This window comes from Nerophis ophidion, linkage group LG27, assembly GCF_033978795.1.
Source record: "Nerophis ophidion isolate RoL-2023_Sa linkage group LG27, RoL_Noph_v1.0, whole genome shotgun sequence".
In the NCBI taxonomy this organism is placed as follows: Eukaryota; Metazoa; Chordata; class Actinopteri; order Syngnathiformes; family Syngnathidae; genus Nerophis; species Nerophis ophidion.
The window spans coordinates 4,245,221-4,270,272 of NC_084637.1; the positions used below are offsets into that span (position 1 = coordinate 4,245,221).

The 25,052-nt window shown below is 38.6% G+C and overlaps 2 protein-coding genes and 1 long non-coding RNA gene across 9 annotated transcripts in view; 2 read left to right on the forward strand and 1 right to left on the reverse strand.

The window, feature by feature from the left end:
- The window catches only part of LOC133544481 (methyl-CpG-binding domain protein 5-like), a 50,626-nt gene extending 35,655 nt beyond the window's left edge, over positions 1 to 14,971 (forward strand). For 2 of the 4 annotated variants that reach the window (XM_061889846.1, XM_061889847.1), the window contains exons 6-9: positions 4,954 to 5,183; positions 5,273 to 6,400; positions 8,501 to 8,574; positions 10,792 to 14,971. In XM_061889846.1, the coding sequence (XP_061745830.1) occupies positions 4,954 to 5,183; positions 5,273 to 6,400; positions 8,501 to 8,574; positions 10,792 to 10,996 (1,637 nt within the window). In that variant the 3' untranslated portion in view covers positions 10,997 to 14,971. The remainder of the gene's footprint in view (positions 1 to 4,953; positions 5,184 to 5,272; positions 6,401 to 8,500; positions 8,575 to 10,791) is intronic. The other 2 variants (XM_061889849.1, XM_061889848.1) reach the window with 2 other exon arrangements.
- A 1,123-nt stretch (positions 14,972 to 16,094) lies between these two features.
- LOC133544551 (uncharacterized) overlaps positions 16,095 to 25,052 on the forward strand; it is a 20,990-nt gene continuing 12,032 nt past the window's right edge. For 3 of the 4 annotated variants that reach the window (XR_009804668.1, XR_009804667.1, XR_009804670.1), the window contains exons 1-5: positions 16,095 to 16,158; positions 19,186 to 19,302; positions 19,368 to 19,433; positions 20,975 to 21,064; positions 23,281 to 23,391. This is a non-coding gene — a long non-coding RNA (uncharacterized LOC133544551). The remainder of the gene's footprint in view (positions 16,159 to 19,185; positions 19,303 to 19,367; positions 19,434 to 20,974; positions 21,065 to 23,280; positions 23,392 to 25,052) is intronic. The other variant, XR_009804669.1, reaches the window with a different exon arrangement.
- LOC133544550 (plakophilin-4-like) overlaps positions 20,376 to 25,052 on the reverse strand; it is a 63,001-nt gene continuing 58,324 nt past the window's right edge. The window contains exons 20-22 of the mRNA XM_061890024.1: positions 23,243 to 23,374; positions 21,467 to 21,540; positions 20,376 to 21,396 (exon numbers count right to left, since the gene is read on the reverse strand). Of these exons, the coding sequence (XP_061746008.1) occupies positions 21,145 to 21,396; positions 21,467 to 21,540; positions 23,243 to 23,374 (458 nt within the window). The 3' untranslated portion in view covers positions 20,376 to 21,144. The remainder of the gene's footprint in view (positions 21,397 to 21,466; positions 21,541 to 23,242; positions 23,375 to 25,052) is intronic.

A 25,052-nucleotide genomic window follows, 5' to 3' on the forward strand; every position in this document is an offset into this window, starting at 1 on the left:
ACTTGTTCCTTATCTCATTTCTGATATTTACTAAAATTTTAATCAAATGTGGCCATACCTTTTTGAACCTTTGAATCCCTTTATGTCAGGGGTAGGGAACCTATGGCTCTAGAGCCAGATGTGGCTCTTTTGATGACTGCATCTGGCTCTCGGATAAATCTGAGCTGACATTGCGTAACAAGATAAGTAATGATTAATTCCGATGGTAATCACGATGTTAATTATAACGTTTAAAATATAAAACATTCTCATGCATTTTAATCCATCCATCCGTTTTCTACCGCACCTATTCAAGAAATAACAATGTTATTAAAAATAATTACAGACTTATTATACTTAAAAAATGCACACATTTAGTTGTATTCATTGTTAAAAAATATGATATGGCTCTCACGGAAATACATTTTTAAATATTTGGCTTACATGGCTCTCTCAGCCAAAAAGGTTCCCGACCCCTGCTTTATGAAGTAGAAGGACTTAAGTGGGTGTCTATTTTTCTATTCAGATGAGCAAAGTGAGCGTATTACAGTCCCTTCGGGAATTTGCAATGTCGCAATTGCGTCAAAACTGTTGAAAGCCAAATATTTTGCAGTCAACAATAATTTGGCATCCACAGTTGCTTTAATTGTGTGTAGTGGCCTGTGACATCATCATATAACAAATCAGCTATAAGTATCAACATATCTATTTCTTGTTGCATTGTATCGTTTTGCTCTATTTTTCCAGTTGCTGCTTATTTTATTACTACAATGTAACATAGGCTGAACTTTGTCCACCCCTGATTTATTTACATATTTTTCCTGCCCTCCCTGAATGTTGGAACTTAGTTTGACAGATATGTAAACAGTCCTTCAATTCATAGACAAAAAATCTTCTAACTTGAGGTTGTTTATTGTTAGTTCACACACACAAAGTATTGCACTGTAAAACAAAGTACACGAAAGAAAGTGGATTAATATACAGTACACACAATATGCGCACGCAAGTAGGACTTACGGTAAATGGACAATACAGCTTGTTATAAACTGTAAAAAAGCAAAGCAGTTACACAGGATAAAGGTTGGCTTACATGCCAATAGCTTAATGCTAACATACAATGAGCGACCCCATTGACAGGCTAACAAAAACTAGCACCACGCTGAGGAAATAAAAGCGAGCCATATTGAATGTTTGTCATCCATCTGTACAGACGCTTAACAAATGAGGTTTCAACAGAACAAAATGTTCTTAAAATAGCAAATGCATTTCTATACCTCAAACTTTGCTCTGAAGCCTGTTGCTCAGTCTAATTTTAAAACAAATGTAGTCAATGTTTTTTGTAACATGTTTGCCAGAAAATGGTAGCACATCCAGTACATCAGTGCTTCTCAACCTTTTTTCAGTGATTCACCCCCTGTGAACATTTTTTTAATTCAAGTACCCCCTAATCATAGCAAAGCATTTTTGGTTGGAAAAAAAGAGATAAAGATGTCAAGAACAGCACTATGTCATCAGTTTATGATTTATTAAATTGTATAACAGTGCAAAATATTGCTCATTTGTAGTGGTCTTTCTTGAACTATTTGGAATAAAAGATATAAAAATAACTAAAAAACTTGTTGAAAAATAAACAAGTAATTAAATTACAAATAAAGATTTCCACACATAGAAGTAATCATCAACTTAAAGTGCCCTCTTTGGGAATTGTAATAGAGATCCATCTGGATTCATCAACTTCGTTCTAAACATTTCTTCACAAAAAAATAAATCTTTAACATCAATATTTATCATACTTGCCAACCTTGAGACCTCCGATTTCGGGAGATGGAGGGCGTGGTTGGGGGCGGGGGCTGTGGTTGGGGGCGTGGTTAAGAGGGGAGAAGTATATTTACAGCTGTTGTGTGCGCAGTTGTGCACTGCACTTTCTAAAAGCTGTAGATGTTATTGTCACATTTGCATGATTGATTGATTGATTGAAACTTTTATTAGTGGATTGCACAGTACAGTACATATTCCGTACAATTGACCACTAAATGGTAACACCCCAATAAGTTTTTCAACTTATTTAAGTCGGGGTCCACGTTAATCAATTCATGGTACAAATATATACTATCAGCATAATACAGTCATCACACAAGATAATCATCATAGTATATACATTGAATTATTTACATTATTTACAATCGCGGGGTGGGATGTGGAGCTTTGGTTGATATCAGTACTTCAGTCATCAACAATTGCATCAACAGAGAAATGGACATTGAAACAGTGTAGGTCTTACTAAGTAGGATATGTACAGCGAGCAGAGAACATAGTGAGTTCAGATAGTATAAGAACAAGTATATACATTAGAAATACATTCGATTATTTACATTAGGTTATTTACAATCCGGGGAGACGGGATGTGAATGGAGGAGGATTAGTTAAGGGTTGAAGTTGCCTGAAGGTGTTGTGGTGCATGTAGAGTAGATGGCAGTATTGTCATGTTTAAGAGTGTCACATGCTGTTTACGGCAGACGAACCTCCTTACGGTAGACATAAATGTGACTGCTGTTGTTGTGTGTTGTTACTGCACTGGGAGGACGTTAATGAAACTGCCTAACAATAAACCAACATAAGAAACCAATAACGCACCCTCGAGCATTCTACAGTTATAACGTCATTGGGCAGACACGCTCTTTATACACGTCACTCAGGTCCGTATGGAGCTGGAGGGGGCGTGGCCTCCAGCGCCGCATGAATTTCGGGAGAAAATTTTGTCCTGGGAGGTTTTCGGGAAAGGCGCTGAATTTCAGGAGTCTCCTGGAAAATCCAGGAGGGTTGGCAAGTATGATATTTATGGAACATGTCCACAAACAAATCTAGCTGTCAACACTGAATATTGCATTGTTGCATTTCTTTTCACAGTTTATGAACTTACATTCATATTTTGTTGAAATATTATTCAATTCATATATTTATAAAGGATTTTTGAATTGTTGCTATTTTTAAAATATTTTAAAAAAAATTCACGTACCCCCTGGCATACCTTCAAGGACCCCAGGGGTACGCGTGCCCCCATTTGAGAACCACTGCAGTATGTCACCTGAAAGGTGAAGTGTTGCCTTACTCAGTTTCTGTATTACAAAATTGTAAAAAAAAAAAAAAAAGTTTCCCCCAAAATTATTTACTTATTGCACACTCTGGATTAGCTAGATTTTGCTACTTTCTTGTTGTCCTGCAATTTTTAGTTCCAACAATATTAACCCATATGAAGATACCACATGTTGTTCTTATGGAATATGTAGCATAGTAGAGATTCATTAATATATTTGTGATGATTTGTAGCAGAAAGAAAAAACCTGATCTGAACAACATACGCGCTCCGAATCGTGTCAAGTCAACCGAACGGTTCTGATTTTTTTCATAAATTGTTCCTGTCACGAAAGACCCTAAATAGTGGAAGTCAAGCCTTTTATTAAGGCCAGTATGTTTCTTTGAATGGCTGAGTGTCTGTGACTACTTCTCTATTACAGTTTGTGGTGTGGGTGAGTGCGTGTGTATGCTTGCGCACACCCTTCACACATGGTTTGTGTCTAATGAGTGAGGGTACATTTATTTTGAAGTAACTTAAAAGAGCTCAGTCTTTTCTCCCTAACTGTTGAAATACTAGATAAGTTTATGTATTCATTGTGCATTTGCTTGTCCTCGTATGGTTTATAATGAAGATGGTATCTCCAAGGTCTGCTGCAGGCCATCTGTTCTTATCACCAAAAGCCTCATTTTCTCAGTTTTTCTGAATTCAGGTGGTCCTTTTAAACCGGGGCAATAGTGTAAAGTTTGTTGCTTGCGAAAGGCATGCGGAAGACTCCTACCATCATGTATTACACAAAATGACCATTAGAAATTACATGTTTCTTAATAGTGTACGTTTTTCCTAATTATATTTTTAACCTATGATCCTAAATTTTGAAAGTGAAATAATCAAGCAGAGTATTTGTCCAGGAGTATTCGCTGGTGAAGATTGCGGCTTTATTTTTTACATAAATTCAGTCAATGCTTAACACTCTTCTTTCTTTTCACCATGGCAACGCTCTGCCATCAAAAAGTCAACAGAGACAATATAATCTCCATAGATAATTATCACTCTTATGTTTAAAAGTGCTCCAATGCTAAAACATTTGGGTAATAAATGTATTTTATCAAATAGCAGATATAATCTTGCTCCTGGAGGGCTTTTTAGACGTGCCTTCTTAGTCTATAGCCTTTTACCATCTGTTTCTAGAGGGTGCAATTGCAGACACCGACAAATACCCAGAAGTTCATTGTAAACCCCCAGCCTCAGACACCCCTGCTACCTAACTGACCAGCCCACATCCCCCAGCAGGCTAAAACACATCGCCTGACCCACACAAACCCCCTCAATCCACGGAGCCCACTCCCCCAACAAGCTTTCTGGCAGCCGACAGCACCACCAATCATCACTCGGTTCCCATGGCAACATCCCCTGGCAACAGTCGTCACTATATCATAGCAGTAGAGGAGGATGAGGAAAGGTTGGGGGAGGGGTCCCTCAGTGTCGTGGCTCAGAGCGTTGGGGAGCAAGAAAGAAAGGAGGAAAAAAAAATGAACACACACAGCTGCCCTTCAGCTACACAGCATCACACCAGCTGCTCTGGTCACCACACACACTCACACACTTATGCCTGCACACACACGCTTGTCTGCTCCGGCTTTGTCTCCGTTACACTGCTGCTCTGTTAGGTTCATTCATACATGCGGTTTTTGCCTCTTCTTACAACTTGTACGGTGCATGTGTTGGAGCAGAAAGGACACTACCTTTTCCTAAAATACAGAAAATAAAGTCCGAAAGATTAAATTGTCCTCGTATGGATGTGAACCAAATTATTTTTGAGTGAAACTTTTGCCTCAAACTAAGAGTGGGATTGCTTCACAACGTTTGATTTGACATACTTTGTCCTTATTACTCTGCAGGAAACCCTTCTATTGGCCTCAGTGCAGGCAGCATGCAGTCTCACATCAATACTGGTGGACGACAGATGTACCAGAAGCAGCTTCACCAGGTCATGCAGCAGGGCGGGGCCTCCCATGGGACCTCCCACCCAGCCTACCAGGGTCAGCAGCACTTTACTGAAGCCCCACCTTATGCAGACAACAGCCACGCTAATGTTGACTCAATGGTGTGCCACTACCAGAATTACCAGGTGGGATAATTGAATCGCATTTGAGATCTGCGCCACATGTGGAAGTGTTCATAACAAATGTTATTTTGTGACTTTGCTGTTGTTTACAGCAGGGGATGGTGCCGCATCCTCAGTTTAGCGAGGGGCAACCACGCCAGGGCGAAGGATTGCGAACAGGAACACTCGGGTCTGACAGAGGACCCGGCAGAGGTTCGGAGTCTGTGGATGCCATCTATAAAGCTGTAGTGGATGCCGCCAGTAAAGGGATGCACGTCACCATCACCACCACAGTAAGTGGGACCACACAGTCGAGCCCCGTGCCTGCCCTCAGCGCCATGAGTGCCTTCACTGCCTCCATTGGGGAGCCTGTCAATCTCCCCCAGGTGGTCAGTGCAGTTCTGCATGGGGAAGGGGACATTTTACCTCAACAAGCCAGAACACGGCAGGTGCGCCCAGTTGGAGGCCAGAAGAATATGGATCTCGGGAAGAGAACGCCAGACCGGCCAGATGCCAAGGACTACTTCCGGTCCCATGGCTGTGGAACTCCCAGAGTGCAGTGGGAGGGGGAAATTCATCATGGTGGCAGCTTCGACACACGCAGCAACAACAGCGTCTGGGGTAGTGAGGAGTTCCTGGAGTGCTCCACCCAGGTGAGGAGTAGTCCCTGCATGGAGCGACCCACAAGCTTACCGCCCGGCCCACCCTGCCCTATCGACGGCTCCATTGACCACAATGTGGCCTTGGGTCACGGCAAGACCTTTCTCGACGATAATTACCGCTTTAACAACTGCAACCGGACACACAGCAACTACAAGGAGCGTCTTGAGCAGACGGTGGAGCGTTGTGTTCACATCAATGGCACAACCTCGCTCTTCAACACCCGGGGTTATGGAGACGTTTTTGGGCCGCCTCGACAGGAACTTACAGGTGATGACCAGTCTCCCAGCTCGTCCACGAGCTTGGAAGGACCTCTAGCCAGCGCCAAAGACTACAGCCACTATAACGGCCAGTTCAACGGGATGGCGCCCAGCCCCTCGGACACCAAGAGCCTGAGTAGCGAGGAAGACCTGCGGCAGCCGGACTCACCTTCCTCAGAGCTGCTTCACTACCGGTCCAGAACCTTCAATATGGGAGAACTGGTGTGGGGCCAGTTGAAAGGCTTCCCACCCTGGCCAGCCAAGCTGGCAGGGGATGAACAGATGCACAACGCTGCCATGCAACTGCGGGAGCAGGCCAAGGTGAGACGCCACACTGCAGTATGATAACAGTGGGATTTCTGATATTCTTTCATATCAAAACAGCTACAACTTTCCCTATTCATCAGTTTTGATCTTTTCTCTACGCAATGTTCTGATTACCCTGAAGTCCTGACGTTGAGACTTAAAACGAGGTCACATAATAATGCTGTTGTCTAGCTGGAAGCCACCAGGATCACATCTTTTTTTCTTGCAATTGATTTTCTTTTCTTGAGAAGTCCAACCCATATTTTTTATTTTATTGTTCTTCGGTCAATGGTCAACAAAACAAACAAACAAACAGTTGTACATTCATAGATTGAAAATGAAAATGTTGCCGACCGAAAGGGTTTAGGCTGATGTTGAACACTTATTGCGGCTAACCCTATAAACAATGTCAAGTACAAAATGAACTTCCGAAAATGATGAAATGTCCTTTGCACAACATATTATGGATACACATTATACACAATATACACAGTAGAGACGTGTGAAATATATCCTTGCACACGTATTAAACCTTTGCACCAATTATATACTATATATACAAACAATTATACTTCCATTATTATTTATATCCCACGTTTAGTTTTTAATTTAATATAACGATAGAAAGTTGTGAATGAAGTGAATTATATTTATATAGCACTTTTCTCTGGTGACTTAAAGCGCTTTTACATAGTGAAACCCAGTATCTAAGTTACATTCAAACCAGTGTGGGTGGCCCTGGGAGAAAGTGGGTAAAGTGTCTTGCCCGAGGACACAATGGCAGTGACTAGGATGGGGAATGCGGGAATCGAACCTGGTACCCTCAAGTTATGGGCACGGCCACTCTACCAACCGGAGCTATGCACAACTGAAATAGTCTTGTTTGCCAATAGAGAGCAGGTCAGGCAATAGCACTCAAAGGCAGGCGTGAAGCTGCTACAGGAAAACACCAACAAAACGGGAAGGGCCACCAAAATAACAGCGCAAGACAGGAACTAAAACAACAACAAACCCAAAATAAAGCACGACAACCTTGTGGAGTTTCATTTTTTTTTTACTTTTTCTGCTTTTTTAAAGAAAATAAATGTGCCTTGGCTCAAAAAAGGTTGAAAAAAGACTGGTGTAGACCACAGGGGAAGTGTTCTAAAAGTAGAAGTAAATCATAATATGAGCCATCGCTCTTCATTGGTTTATTATTATTATTGAGATTATTAAGAAATTTATTCAAGTTGCATACAATATGGATTATGGAACAAGAATTCAGCACAGCGTTCCAAAAGAGGACATTTAAGAACTGAGCGTTGTTTTTTTTCAATGGAAAAATAACAAAAATTTCACATAAAACTATTTGCTCTCACCACATTAACCGTTATTAACAGCACTGTCATATAAAGTACACGCAATGTTCATAACAAAATGTAAAATAACGACATTGTTACTAACGCTGTTAGTTTTTCTAGTAACGAGAAATCAAATTACTTTTCTGTACGTTACAACGCCATTATTTATACTTTTGATGTAACGTGTCTTGTCATTTTTGAGTAGAGGACCACTTTAGAGTCCCCAAAATATTTTTTCAATATGTTAACAGATATATAGATTGTATAGAGAATAATTGTAGTTTTACATGCAGAACAATGTGAAATACATATAAATGAGGAATTAAAATGGATACATTGACATTTAAGGCAGAAAGGGAGGGTGGAGCCACCTTCCTATTTTGCTAATAGTTCTTAAATTCAATAATGTTTCTCACCTTTATAAGTGCTAGCACTCACAACTTTCTTTGGTCCTATGGTAGCTCATTTTGCAGCTGAACTATATAAAAAAATACATAAACTGAGTCAACAACGCGTGGAATACTTTGTTTGGGCAATTGATTCCGTTGAATGTTTGTGGGCAAACTAACTTGTTTTTTTTTTAACGAATGATGTTTGGCTGTACATGACCTTCTGGCAGAAATTTATGCAAAAAGAAGGGTTTCGAAATTTGGGGAACTACTGCATTTCTGTTATTCTTCCATAAAAAAAAATTTGCCAAAACAGTTAAAGATGAAGAAATTATAAAAAAGGTCAAAGAGAACAATTATAGATGTCTTCACTTGTGTCTTTCCAGATGGAGCCGGAGAAGCTAAAAACTTTAACACATGATTTGGAGGCACTTGACCGAGCAGCCAAAAGAGGCCTAAAGTGAGTACAATCGCACACTCGCAGGGACACATGGAAGGTGACAGTAGCTGTGTCTAAATTTGCAAGCAGAAATATAAATCCATCATGAACTACTAATAGGGAATAACAGCTTTAAAACTCTCGTCAACACCTGACACATCTCCATGATCGGTCGGTTCTAACCGCAGGAAAATCAGACGGTGCCGGTAGCTTGAAAATAAGGTAAAGGACCAAGAGAACCCAAAAATGATTCGACATTCTTCTCTTAAGTTTTTCATGACTCAACTAAGCAGCAGATATGTGACATAAATGTAAGGGTGGGGACAACAGAAGTAGCCATCCTTGCCAACCCTCCCGATTTTTACGGGAGACTCCCGATTCTAGCTGAGATAGGCGCCAGCGACCCCAAAAGGGAATAAGCGGTAGGAAATGGATGGATGGACTCCCGGATTTCAGTGCCCCTCCCGAAAATCTCCCGGGGCAACCATTCACCCAAATTTCTCCTGATTTCCTTCCGGACAACAATATTGGGGGCATGCCTTAAAGGGGAACATTATCACAATTTCAAAAGGGTTAAAAACAATAAAAATCAGTTCCCAGTGGCTTGTTGTATTTCTTGAAGTTTTTTTCAAAATTTTACCGGTCTCGAAATATCCCTAAATAAAGCTTTAAAGTGCCTTATTTTCACTCTCTGCGAAGACACTGGCAATTTCCCTGTGACGTCATACAGTGCTGCCAATGTAAACAAACAATGGGAATACCACAGCAAGATATAGCGACATTAGCTCGGATTCAAACTCGGATTTCAGCGACTTAAGCGATTCAACAGATTACGCATGTATTGAAGCAGATGGTTGGAGTATGAAAGTATTGAAGAAGAAACTGAAGCTATTTAGCGAATTCATAGTCATAGCATGGCCGAATAGCTGCGTTAGCATCGCCGGTAAAATGTGCGGACCAAGCGATCAGGACTTTCGCATCTTTTGACACTGGAGCAACTTAAATCCGTCGATTGGTAAGTGTTTTTTTCGCATTAAATGTGGGTGGAAGGAAACGTAATATAGTTGCAAATGCATCTACAGGTTATCCATACATCTCTGTGCCATGTCTGCTTTAGCACCGCCAGTAAATAGCATGTTAGCATCGATTAGCGTAGCATGTTAGCATCGATTAGCTGGCAGTCAACATCAACAAAACTCACCTTTGTGATTTCGTTGACTATCGTTGCAAATGCATCTGCAGGTTATCCATACATTTCTGTGCCATGTCTGCCTTAGCATCGCCGGTCAAATGTGGAGACACTCTGGCACATTCAATGGGGGTCTGGCGGCAGACACTTTCGCATCTTCGGGCCAGTGGTGCAACTTGAATCCCTCCCTGTTAGTGTTGTTACACCCTCCGACAACACACCGTCGAGGCATGATGTCTCCAAGGTTCCAAAAAATAGTCTAAAAAACGGAAAATAACAGAGCTGAGACCCGGTGTTTGTAATGTGTTGAAAATGAAAATACCTCGGCGACGTCACATTCTGACGTCATCGCCTCCAGCGCGATAAACAGAAAGGCGTTTAATTCGCCAAAATTCACCCACTTAGAATCCGGAAATCGGTTAAATTTTTTTTATTTTTTCTGCACCATCAAGGTATATATTGACGCTTACACAGGTCTGGTGATAATGTTCCCCTTTAAAGGCACTCTACACGTCCTGTACAACCTGTCGTCACGTCCGCGTTTCCTCCATACAAACAGCGTGGCAGCCCAGTCACATAATATATGCAGCTTCTACACACACATGTGAGAATGCAATCTATACTTGGTCAACAGCCATACAGGTCACACTGAGGGTGGCCGTATAAACAACTTTAACACTGTTACAAGTGTGCGCCACACTGTGAACCCACACCAAACAAGAATGACAAACACATTTCGGGAGAACATCCCCACCGTAACAAAACATAAACACAAATACCCAGAACCCTTTGCAGCACTAACTCTTCCGGGACGCTACAAAATACACCCCCCGCTACCACCAAACCCCACCCACCTCAACAGCGTCCGACGCTTAACCGTCCCAATTCATATCGCTGCTGTAGGACTCTCGCCAGCACCCCACACTTTGTTGACCGCATGGACTGGGTTTTTGATAAGTGAGACACAGCTACAGTTTCCGTCGAACTTGTACAGATCCCACTAGATTTGCTGAGATGTCACTGATCATACATAAATGTTTGTTCACTAGGCCGGGGAAACTGAATAATCACTTGGAAGCTGCTATCCACGAGGCCATGAGTGAGCTGGATAAGATGTCGACTGTGAGTCCAATAAGTGAACACCTGTGTTGCCTTTCATTCGCCCACATTCATGTTCTTCTCCGCCACCAGATCCCGCCAAGAGATAGGCCAATGAAGGCGCCTAAGCCCAAGAGGAGGAAGATCTCCAGATAACAATGATTGTGTTGTGGTCCTCAAAACCTCCGGAGGTGCCTCGCTGACGTCTGAGCTGTCCCAGGTGCTACACATGGACGCCGCGTGTTCCCTCGCCCCTCCATGACATCATCGACTTGACTCACTGACTCAAGGTGCTGGAACTTCCAATCACCGGTGCAGTTTTAACTGTAGAAAGTGAACAAATTGAGAGAACCATCGTGAAAAGGTTGCAATTGATCTACAGCTCACTGAACTATTTTTTTTTTTTTTTTTTTGTATAAAATAGTAAAAACAGAAAAAAACCTGAGCATTACCTTACATATTTAAGAAAAATAGACAGTCCAAATATTTCTGATACATTTTCATTATGTAAATAGGTAATCCTGAAATGTAAAATTATGAAGAAATGTATGTAAATATTGTAAATGTAATGTACAAGCGTACTTAATGCACATTTTATCTTTTGTTGTACAAAAACAAAGCAGAAGTGTACCAATGTCTTGGTTTCTATTCAGACGTGCGATTGCATAGGACCGCACGTGAGCGATAAATACTGAAAACGGCTTTTATATGACAAACAGTAAGACGGTTGCTTTGAGTTTGTTTTTGTACACGTGCAGCAGAAAAACGTTCTCAGTTACTTCTTACCAGAAAGTGTTCATTGGAAAAAAAAAAAAAGACAGAATGAACTTTACCAGCAGAGAGTGTTCATGTTGGTAAATCTTCATCGCAGAGCATACAATTGCCATCGTCATTGTGATGACATTGATTTGTTTTGCATTTTGGATTTGTTTTTTTTGGTTTGGTTTGGTTGAATTCCACAAATTGTTAGAAGAACCCAAGCTGGAAAAGCTTAGCAGGTTGTTCCATCATTTAGAACCTTTGTCAGACCCTCCAGGATTTTGTGACGTTGCAATCGTGCCAATTCAACCAATCCCCTCTAATAATTTGCAGCCTCTCAAATTTGTCAAATTCCCGCAGTTTCTCTGCACCTTTTGGCTAATCGATCGAACAAATGTGCGCCTGCGATTGCCCCGCTTGCTCCACCCATATCCTCACGTCCTTGTTTACGTTGACAGATATCCATGTGTCATCTGTTATCGGCTTTCATTTAGCAACACAAATCACCACTTGAAATCGCTTTCAACAGTTACCCAATGTTCTCAATAAGTTTACCCCCAAACAAATGTTTATGATCGATAAGCACTTTTTAACTGGCAACATTGGCATAACTCATCTTTCAAAATAAAAGCACGCCAGGAAAATAACAGTTGCACAACAGTCAAATATTTCAAAATAGCAGCAGATGGAACACGTAACAGCCAGCAAATGTGTTGCCAGTAGAAAGATTGTGGTCCTGTAAAGCAGTGATTCTCAACCTTTTTTCAGTGATGTACCCCCTGTGAAATTGTTTTTAATTCAAGTACCCCCTAATCAGAGCAAAGCATTTTTGGTTGAAAAAAAAAGAGATAAAGAAGTAAAATGCAGCACTGTGTCATCAGTTTCTGATTTATTAAATTGTATAACAGTGCAAAATATTGCTTATTTGTAGTGGTCTTTCTTGAACTATTTGGAAAAAAAGATGTAAAAAAAAAATAAAAACTTGTTGAAAAATAAACAAGTGATTCAAATATAAATAAATATTTCTACACATAGAAGTAATCATCAACTTAAAGTGCCCTCTATGGGGATTGTAATAGAGATCCATCTGGATTCATCAACTTAATTCCAAACATTTCTTCACAAAAAAAGAAATCTTTAACATCAATATTTATGGAACATGTCCACAAACAAATCTAGCTGTCAACACTGAATATTGCATTGTTGCATTTCTTTCACAGTTTATGAACTTACATTCATATTTTGTTGAAGTATTATTCAATAAATATATTTATAAAGGATTTTTGAACTGTTGATATTTTTAGAATATTTAAAAAAAATTTACATACCCCTTGGCATACCTTCAAGTACCCCCAGGGGTACGCATACCCCCATTTGAGAACCACTGCTGTAAAGCACACAAACATTATAAGATGTGCAGTAGCTGACTGAAGCTGAGCAGTATGCCTGCTTTACCAACTTACTCACTGAGATAACAATTCCCCCTGGTGGTAAAATGGAGGTACAACTCTCAAAATAAATGCTTATTTGTCAAATTATGGCGGCTCTTCAATAAATATGCAATACTTAAAGTGACCATGTGACTCAGTTACATAGAACACTTAAACCCTCGGTTAAAAAGCAGTGCAGCCGCTACCTCCCAATAATAAAGTATCTTTAAAAACATATTTTGAATCCAAACTGTGATCCTGATCACCCCCAAAATGGAATCGCTTATTCCTTATCCAATTTCTGGTATTTCCTGAAAGTTGGAACACAAAATTTTTGAGCTATGGTTTTAACTGACAGACAGACAAACCCCAACCAATCAAGGGATAACTGAAACTACTTGGTTTTGTTTGTCTGTTGCTTCTAAACAGGCTATAAGAGGGTTCACTCTTTGCATCGCTCGTAGCACTTGGGCGTGTTTCTTTTCTAGAGGCCTGAAATCTAAACGGAGTGAACCCTTTTGTTAGTTTTCCACTCTTTGTCTCAATGGGTGGAGGCGGGGACGTTAGAAGACACACAGAAAAGTTCAGCCTTGTAATGTAAACATAAGGTAACATAGTAGAAATAATCAGGATCACCCTAAAACGTAATCATGGGTCCCTTAACAGAATAGAATAGAATAGATCTTTATTTTCATTGTACAACAAAATCGTAAGCAAAAACTAATTTAGTGCAAATTCATAATAATACATAAAAATAGCAAGCACACAACTCACATTCTTGTTCTGTGTTCAGCGACACTATTGTTCTCGGGTAAAAGGTGTTCTTAAATCTGTTTGTCCGGCATTTTATCGTCCTCTATCGCCTCCATATCTCCATTAACCTTCATTTATGTAATTTCCTAAAAGTCTCGTCAAAATCCACCCATAACTTTTTGACGATTGTCGCTAAATAACTGTAACTTGACGATTACATGCAGACATGGATACATTTGTAGCCATCCTCTCTGAAAGAAAGAAAAATGGGAAAACACATAATGGTTACACAAAAACTAGAAACTGACGTAAGTAGTTGCTTCAAAAAATTGAAATTTCAAAAACAAAAATTAACAAGCTACAATGTCTCATCAGCTTCATGTTCACTGATGCCTAAATGAAGCATTGATAACCTTTAAAAAATAGGATTATCAAGGCATTTTGGAGTAAAAGTAAAAGCTTGGTCTCAGTGGCAGGTTAAGAGTCCTCCAATTGGACACTGACCAAAAACACTGAAGAATGCCTAAGGGTCAAAAAAGTCCTGTCATTTTTGTGCGTCTTTCCTTCTTTGGCATAAACCCACCAATAATTTCAAGCACGTGTGTAACAACTTCGCAAAATCACAATCCTATGTAATGGACTTGAGAGAAATGGGTCTTAAAGCCGCGCAAAATCTGGCGTTTTAGGCTGCAACATTTACAAAAATTCCTGTGAAATCCTGGAGGGTTCTTGCTTTTTTTGTCATTGGAATGTCATCTTTTTTCCCCTTCGTGACTGTCATGTCGTCAGTTGACGTTAAGATGATCAAGAGTGACGCTCCAGAGGGGTGAACCATTCTCACATTTTAGAGGCCTTCTGTTTTGTCTTTTATTTTGTGCTTGTTGTAAATTATTTCTGTACAGTTCTTCATATTTATTTTAAGCTTTACAAATGTGCTAGATGGCAATAACACTACCAAGAGTTGAAAACTCAAGCCTTATATATGTATATGTATGTTTTGTTTTAACAGAAGACCAGATTACTTATTCAGTCATCGGGGCATATTTCCCTTTTTATTTAAGAACTTAACAGAAAACACTTTGACAGCGAGGCTACTTGTTTTTGTTCCACAATGTCTTATTTATGAAAGTGCTCCTGTGAGAAGGCGGGACCGCTGCCTATGTTGGTAATAAATGACGTTTTTACACTACTCGCTCCGAAGGAGACGTCGTGACTTGTTGAGTCAGATTGCGAGCAACGAGCTGAAGTCGTACAGAATGAAACGAGTGCAATAAACCAATGAGTGGAGATCAACAGTTCACCTCTAACAAAGCTGCTTCAGATGCTCACAAGAGCCATCATGTCATTTCCATACAGTAACCAAAGTACCTTTGCCGGTACTTTCACGCTAAACCTCTCGTTACTTGACCTTTTCTTTGTCTGTTTATGCTTCCACACCTGTACTTCCGCTCCAACCAGATGTTTGTCCCTTTTCTCGAACAAATCTGCACCGAGGAGCCTTGAGGTCCGGCTGAATCACAGCAACCATGCACGCGCTGTCAGCAATCGTACTGTACGAGACGTCCTGGGCAACTTGAAGACATTTGGTAGCAGCAATGAAGGTCAATCTCTCACTCGAGCGAAAGCTAAACGTCGTCAAAAGTTGTGCTTTACAGATGCTTGCACTGTACTCGATGGGGAGGAAATAGTCCAGCTGTGGACACAAAGCTTTTTGGGTAAAGTTCATTCTGCCTCCGGGTGTGTTTGTGTGGTGACCTGCTCTGTTTGCTGCCTTTGACTGTGTGTTGAGCTCTACTTTTTTTTTTTTGTCCTTTTCTTTCAATTGTCCTCTTCCAAATTTTTATCATCAGTATTTTTATTTTTCAAGCTGTGAGTATATATTTCCTCACTAATATATGCTTAACAGATGAGACTTGCGTGAAGTATGACGTGCACTTGGTGGCTCCTCTTTCTTTCGGCATTAACGTGAGCTAGATATACATAGTTTGTCTGGAGTCCACTATGTTGATATTTTTGGGACTTTTTTTTTTTTTTAATGGTTTGATGTAAACAGCGTTCTTTTTTTTTTTGTTGTAAATATTGTGCGACATTACAGGTCATGCAGTGGTGTAACATTTTGGAACAATGTTGCACAGATGTTTTAAGATATTAAAAACCTGGTCACTCTTACTTGAACAAGCTGATTGTTTTCTGCTTTTTTTTTTCGTGGTGTTCATTTCTAAAAGACTGCAAGTGAAATGTCAAAAAGTAGAGCGCTGTTGTCAAGCCAACTATATAAATGTCCTTATAAGAACTTCCGGCCTGAACGGAAGCGGCTGTGACGTGTCAGTCACGTGACTTGCACGCTATGGCGGCATCAACATGGCAGTGTAGCAGGTAAGCTAAAGCTAATCGTGTTTCCACTACGTATTACTTTAAACCTGTTTAACAATCCCAATTGCTTCGAAAGCGGTATACAAGTATAACCAATTTACCTTTGATAGCATATCAAACGTTACAGTTACACCGTTTTACTGAATACGAATAATATAAGTTATGAAAATATCGCTTGTCGGCGTTTTACCCTTAAAATTGCACCTGTTTCGAAAAGTAGCAATTAAACCACTCCAAAAATTGAAGTAACGTATTATTTGTTAAATTCTAAGCACATTTTTGGTAATAAACATAATTGTAAAGTATGTTTGAAATGTTTACCACAAACCGCCAATGTAATTGACCTGTTTATGTTAAATCAGGGGTGTCCAAACTTTTTCCACTGAGGGCCTCACACGGAAAAATTAAACCATGCGGGGACCGTTTTGATATTTTTTATTTTCAAACCATAAACATTTTTTTATGGTTTACCTTTAGGACTCCAAGGGACCATAAAGGGTCTCTGTCACTAAAATGTTAAAAATAAGTCAAATTATTATTTTCATTTTTTATGTAACGCTTACAATAAATCTCTATATCATCTTCAGGTTGACATAAAGTTAAAAAAAAAGGTTTTATGCCTTTTTAGTCAAAGACAACTTAGTTTTTTATAGTAAAACTGAACTATGCAGTTTTTACCCTATTGGCCAAAACATTCAAACATTGATCTGAACTATAATTGAAGCCCTAAAAAGAGCAATAATGCAGGACACCATTGTTTTATATGTATTATTATTTCTGAGTAATCACAGTGAAAAAATAAATAAAATCCTACTAAATATCTTTGGGATCCAAAAGGTGTCACTGATAAAGTGACACATTTTTATTATTATTTGTTTTACTTTCAACACTTAAGTTACAAGATCAACTTCAGATATATCTGTGGATTTTACGTTTGAACTATTATTTTGTTGGTTTTATGCTCTTTTGTCAAAGAAAACACTTTTTATATGGCAACCACATAGTATATGCACATAATATTTTCCACATAAAACATTATAAAGTGAACAATTTGAAGTAATTGGAGCCTTAAATAGGTCAATAATTCATTATTGGCAATAAGAGCAAAATAAAGAAAAACAAACAGCCTGCATGGCAGCTTTGTGTCAACATTGCAACTTTTCCCCGTTAGATTTCACCTCATTCTACTTTTTTTAATGTTTTTTTTTTTATTTATTTTTGCAATGGCATCTCCAGAATGTGTGGCAGGCCAACAATTAGCTGCAAATGGCCCCCGGGCCGCACTTTGGACACCCCTGCGTTAAATAGTTGTATTTAAAATAAATTAAAAAAAGTATATTTTTAAAAACATTTACAAAAACCAAAATATCTGGGTTCTTATGGGTTAACTATATTATTGATTAAAAAAATATTTCACACATTCACTTATAAACGTGAATATTACCGTGAATGGAAAATATCTTTTATATTCTTTTACATTTCGCGTGACTTGTTATTGTTCAAATAGCAGCGTATAAATCACTTTAGCACCATCTAGTGGTAGTTGTGTGAATGACACAACATTCATAATTCACCTACAAGTGAATTTTGATGCAACAAGGGGGCAAAGTAAATATTTGACTATTTAAATAAAAAAGCGTGGAATATTTGTAATATATATGCATGTTTTTAAACTGAGCTTTCACTAAAGGGGCAATATGAATAATACAAATTAAATGCATGTTTATTTATACAATGTTAACTTGACACCAAGAAGGACAAACTTAGATAGATAGATAGATAGTACTTTATTGATTCCTTCAGGAGAGTTCCTTCAGGAAAATTAAAATTCCAGCAGCAGTGTACAGAGTTGAGATCAATTAAAAAAAAAAAGTAAAAAGTAAATAATGGGGGTTTAGAAGGAACCAAAATAGAGAAATATTACAAAAAGAATAAAAACAATGGGAATAACAATATAACAGTAAAATAAGAATATAACAAGACAAAGTAGGCAGTAGTGACCATGTTATGAAAACGTATTGCACTGTTATTGTTTTGCATCCCCTGTCATCCTAATACCCCCCGTCCCCTTAAAGGCCTACTGAAAGCCACTACTAGCGACCACGCAGTCTGATAGTTTATATATCAATGATGAAATATTAACATTGCAACACATGCCATTACGGCCTTTTTAGTTTACAAAATTAAAATTTTAAATTTCCCGGGAGTTTCGTCTTCGAAACGTCGTGTAATGATGACGTGTACGCAAGGGTTTTTAGGAAGTATGAGCGCTGCACACACACACAGCTAAAAGTCGTCTGCTTTAACGGCATAATTGTACAGATTTTTGGACATCTGTGTTGCTGAATCTTTTGCAATTTGTTTCAATATTGGAGAAGTCACAGTAGAAAGATGGAGTTGGGAAGCTTTAACCTTTAGAATAGAATAGAATGAACTTTATTGTCATATTTGCATATAACGAGATTAAAGACTCCAACTTAAGGTGCGGTAGTGGGAACAAATATGGGGTGAAATAAATGACATGAGGTAAAAAGGAAAAAACTAACAATTGAAATAAACAGACTACTATCCAATAAAAATAATAAGCAATTCTGTACAATATACAAAACACTATAGAAGTACAAAATACAAATACTGTACAATATACAGACCAAGACAGGAGTACCAAAGTAATAAATAATCAGTGACGGACGTATTGCACTGGAAGGGTAGTATTGCACAGTAGGGTATGATATTGTATAGGGGTGAATTATTATTATTATTATAAGTTAGAGTTCAACATGGTGACAGCTTTGGGAAAGAAGCTGTCGCTGAGCCTGTTTATTCTGGCTCTGATGCACCTGTAGCGCCTGCCTCATGGTAGCAGGTCGAACAGGTGGAAGCCAGGGTGTGTGCTGTCTTTGGTAATGCTTTTTGCTTTCTTGAGGCAACGGGAGTCGTGTAAGTCCTTCAGGGAGGGCAGGGGACAGCCGATGATTTTTTTGTGCCGACTTTATGACCCTCTGAATTTTGCCTGTTTGTCTGTTTCAGTGCAGCTGGCGTACCTTTAGCCACACAAACACACGGTGATTCCTTGTTTAAAATTCCTGGATCAGAGCGCGGTCAAGCCAACATGGATCCCGACCAAAGATCAACCAGCAGGATTTGGTGAGAAAATTGTGGTTAAAAAGTCGCTTCTTACCGGAGAAAAGCTGAGCTTGTGCCGTCCATAGCTGCCGTCGACTCCCCTGAGACCCTGCGCGTCAGGACACCCGTGGAGACACCCTTCCGACTATCAGGTACTATTAAACTCACTAAAACACTAGCAACACAATAGAAAGATAAGGGATTTCCATGAATTAACCTAGTAAATATGTCTAAAAACATCGGAATCCGTACCAATGCAATCGCGTTTTTTTTTCTAGTCTGTCGCTATCAATATCCTCAAACACAAATCTTTCATCCTCGCTCAAATTAATGGGGAAGTTGTTTTCTTGGTCCGAATAGCACGTTTTGTTAGAGGCTCTCATTAAAAGCAATGTAAATATGTGAGTAGCCCTCACACATGTGACGTCATCGTCTGCGACTTCCGGTAGAGGCAAGGCTTTTGTCTTAGCATCGAAAGTTGTGAACTTTATCGTCGATGTTCTCTACTAAATCCTTTAAGCAAAAATATGGCAATATCGTGAAATGATCAAGTATGACACATAGAATGGACCTGCTATACCCGTCTGAATAAGAAAATCTCATTTCAGTAGGCCTTTAACTACTAAATGAACTAGTCTTGTTATTTTTATTTAATAAAGTACAGTCGACAGATATAAATTTCCATTGTCCCTGTCATTATTTTGAACATGCATACAATTACATAATTGTACATCACATATATCCGGTTTGTCATCATGTCCGAAAAGGAGTAGTTTATTTAATTCTCGACCCCTTTTTCAATCTGATAGCAGTTAACACATTTAAATTCCGTTCACTTGCTGTGCTCGATCCGTAACACAACCAAACCAAGTAGATAAATAATAAAATACTTATGAATAAATAGTTGTGTATAAGTTGTGATTCACATAATGAGATGAAAGATGCAAGATTTATATAAATATTTTCTTCTTTGAACTTTGTAAACACTTTGAGTGTAAAAAAGTACTTTGGGACGGCGTGGGCAGTGGAAGAGTGACTGTGTGCAACCCGAGGGAATTATTTATACCCACACCAGATGCAGTGACTTAAATAAATACACAATATTTTGTTTATTTACCATATTGTATCACATAATCTTTAATCCCTAGTCATATTTTCATTTGTAACATAGCATACATAATCAGCAGCAGCCATATTTGACGAAGAGATAGCCTGGCTATCCTGGTCAGATCACAGATAAAATGAGTGGAAATAATAGAAAAATCTTCCTCACACTGTCACATAAAAAGTCTCACAGCTGGAATACAACAATGCAACAGGACGGTTTCAACATGGCATCTTTACAAATAGATATGTTGCACGTACTCGATGATATACTGCACTTCCTTCCGGTCAACAGACATAAATGCCAAGAGTTCTCCTTTGAAAGACGTCTTAAAACCTGGGCGGATGACATTTTAAACATCACTCTGATCCTTCTAAGTGTGACGTATTCACGTGATGAAGCCAACAAGTAGGCACAGTCGTACCCCAGAGATAAAGGATGGCATTAGACAAACACTAAAGTCAGGGCTCGGCTTACTAAAACACCTTTGACCTCCCGTCTTTGGCACCTTTTGATGAAATCAGCATTTTGTTAGTCAGCTGCTTACTGACTCAGCATCTCTCCGCGTTCTCGCCGTTTTTCTTAAAGGTCACGAGACAAGACGCCGTTTTGGTTTGTATTCAAAGCTGCATGAAGGAAGACCAGCCCTGACCTTTCAGCACGAGTTCAACACCAAAGGTGCACACAGTTCTTGGCGCTCCGGACCTTTCCACCCAGAAACACAGATGTTCACGCACGGACAAACACTTTAGTTTTTTTTACACCCAGGAGTCGGGGGAGCCGGTAAACTTGTTGGCCCGGTTTGAAGGCCTGCGCGTGGTGGAGTAGAAATCCACGTAGTTGGTGTTGGCTTTAAACTGGAGCGCCTGGCCGTTGTAGCCGTCAGGAGAGGACGGGGTCAGGTGGACCGGCTCGCCGTCCAAGTGCTCCACGCCGTAACCGTGCGGGGACGACAAGTATAGTCTGTTGTAGTTCTTCCTGTCGGGTTCGTCGTAGAATTGCTCCGGGTGCTTGGAAGGCAAAGTATTATGATTTTTAAAAAAAAGACATGCATGTACTATAACTTTAATGTCTTCTTACCTGGGACCTTCTCAGCTTGTCTCCAGACTGTGAGCAGTATGTGTCGATGAAATAAGGTGTCGTCTTGTCTGACCCTGAATAATCACAAACACAAAGTCACAGACGATAGCAACGGCTCAAAAAGGTTGATTACAGTTGGGAAGGTGTTCGTATGACCCCGTTCCTGGGCGGCTCTCGCGTGAGAGCTTAATGATTTTGGCAATGTAGTCTGCTGAAAAGGATGGAAAGTGCCGTCCTACAGAGCAACTGATGCTGTGGTCAAAGTTGTAACGGCAACGAAACACATTTTAAAGGAGGAATGTACTTTTTGGGAATTTTGCCTATCGTTCACAATACTTGAGACAATAACACACATCTTTGTTTTGTTTTTTAGATGATAAAAAACGCTTCCAAGATGCAGCTTATGGGAGCCCTCGATAAAACAACTTTTCAACGTTTTACATACATACTGCAAGTATATATATATATATATATACATATATATATATATATATATATATATATATATATACATATATATATATATATATATATATAATGTAGTAACAGACACCATAAAAATATGTAAAATATACACACTGCAAGTATGAATATAACATGGTAACAGACACCTTTATAATTTGTAATATGTACAATATACACACTGCAAGTATATATGTATATATATTTATATATATGTATGTATATATATGTATATGTATATATATATATATATATATATATATATGTATTTATATATATGTATATATATATATATATATGTATTTATATATATGTATATATGTATGTGTATATATATATGTATGTGTATATATATATATATGTATTTATATATATATGTATATATGTATGTATATATATATATATGTATATATGTATGTATATATATATATATATATATATACGTAGTATGTTTTATATACACACGGCAAGTATATACTTAGTGTAGTAACAGACACCTTCATAACAATATGTAACATGTACAATATACACCCTGCAAGTACATATATTATGTAGTAACAGACATAGTTCACTGCAACAGGTGTCACGAGAATATTAGTGAATGAGCCAGACTACACTTACAACAAGACTGAGGGTAGCTTAATCAGTAAAACTGGTTTCAAATCCATAACTTGGAATAACTACTTTTTTGTTTCACCTATCATAGTTAAATGATTGCATTTGTATATTAAGAACAATCTTGTCACAACAAGACCCAGGACAGCTCAATGGTTAAGACTGCTACCTCTCACGCAGTACTACTGGGTTCAAATCTTCTTTTTTGTTTCGCCTCGATCATAGTTCACTGATTACATTTGTACATTAGCGAAAGACAAACCTTAATGGGACACAGGATAGCTCAATGGTCAACACTGTGGGCTCCTAATACAAGGGTACTGAGTTCAAACCCCATACAGGGAATCAGTACTTTGGCTATATGGCATCAAAACTGAGTCTTCCCTTAAAATGTCAAACTCTTGCTACCAACAAACCTTTATAAACAGTGTCAACATGCAGCCAGCAAGCACTACCGCCACCTAGCTGGAGTCGTGTGTATTGTTCAAGCATGGAAAGGCTGTCCTCCTGCCTCTCCCAGACAGCGCCCATTGAGGAAGGCTTGCCCCACTATTTGGAAGCACTTACATTACACTTTAATGAACAACATGTTCAAAGTGGGCCCTCCCATCCAACTGTTCTGTATGCAAGGTGGAAAAGTGTGGACACCCTTGCTCTCACAGACTTCTACATGGCCCACACATTCTTATTCTTACCAACCTGTGTACTGACGTTTGTGTAAACTGTTGTCTCCATAGTATGTGTCCAGTTGCATAGACGACTGCGCTCCCGGGTAGTTTGAGCTGTGTCTCCTGAACCCGAGCATCGCTGGTGAGGACGTAGCGCTCCCACCTGGAGAAGAACATACAGTGAGTGCACAATATCCTCATCTAGGGCTGCACGATTTTGAGGGAAAAAAAAGGAAATGCAATTTTTCATTCAGTTTGCGATCTTTATATTTTGTACTTATATACAGCAGGGGTCAGCAACCTTTTTGAAACCAAGAGCTACTTCTTGAGTACTGATTAATGCAAAGGGCTAACAGTTTGATACACACTTAAATAAATTGCCAGAAATAGCCAATTTGCTCAATTTACCTTTAACTATATGTTATTATTAATAATTAATGATATTTATCTTTGAGGAAACACTTATCATCTTAATGATTTCTCACAATAAATATATCAATCAATCAATCAATGTTCATTTATATAGCCCTAAATCACTAGTGTCTCAAAGGGCTGCACAAACCACAACACAAACCACAACGACATCCTCAGTAGAGCCCACATAAGGGCAAGGAAAACTCACACCCAGTGGGACGTCGTTGACAATGAGGACTATGAGAACCTTGGAGAGGACCACATATGTGGGCAACCCCCCCCAGGGAAATAAATATACCCCCAAAAAAGGGTATTTCTGTCTGTCATTCCGTCAGACATTTGTTTTCCTTCTATGGAAAGTTTTTTGTAGAGAATAAATGATGAAAAAACCACTTACTTGAACAGTTTAAAAGAGGAGAATACATGAAAAAAATGAAAATTAAATTTTGAAACATAGTTTATCTTCAATTTCAAGTCTTTAAAATTCAAAATTCAACTGAAAAAAAGACGAAAAAACTAGCTAATTCGAACCTTTTTGAAAAAATAAAAAAAATAATTTAGGGAACATCATTAGTAATTCTTCCTGATTAAGATTAATTTTAGAATTTTGATGACATGTTTTAAATAGGTTAAAATCCAATCTGCACTTTGTTAGAATATATAACAAATTAGACCAAGCTATATTTCTAACAAAGACAAATCATCTCGATTTTCCAGACCAAAAATTTAAAAATAAATTCAAAAGGCTTTGAAATAAGATTTAAATTTGATTCTACATATTTTCTAGATTTGCCAGAATAATTTTTTTTTAATTTTAATCATAATAAGTTTGAAGAGCTATTACACAAATATTCTTCGTCGAAAAAACTGAACCTCAAATGAAGAATTAGATGACAATGTATTTATTATTATTGATTACAATAAAAAATAATAAATTTACTTGAACATTGAGTTAAATTGTCAGGAAAGAGGAGGAAGGAATTTAAAAGGTAAAAAGGTCTCTGTGTTTAAAAATCCTAAAATCATTTTAAAGGTTGTATTTTTTCTCTAAAATTGTCTTTCTGAAAGTTATAAGAAGCAAAGTAAAAAAATAAATGAATTTATTTAAACAAGTGAAGACCAAGTCTTTAAAATATTTTCTTGGATTTTCAAAACTCTATTTGAGTTTTGTTTCTCTTAGAATTAAAAATGTTGAGCAAAGCGAGACCAGCTTGCTAGTAAATAAATACAATTTAAAAAATAGAGGCAGCTCACTGTTAAGTGCTGCTATTTGAGCTATTTTTAGAACAGGCCAGTGGGCACAGCGTTGGTGACCCCTGATACATACTGTGCTAGGGCTGGGCAATATGGCCTTTTATTAATATCTCAATATTTTTAGGCCATGTGATGATACACCACATATATATCTGGATATTTTGCCTTAGCCT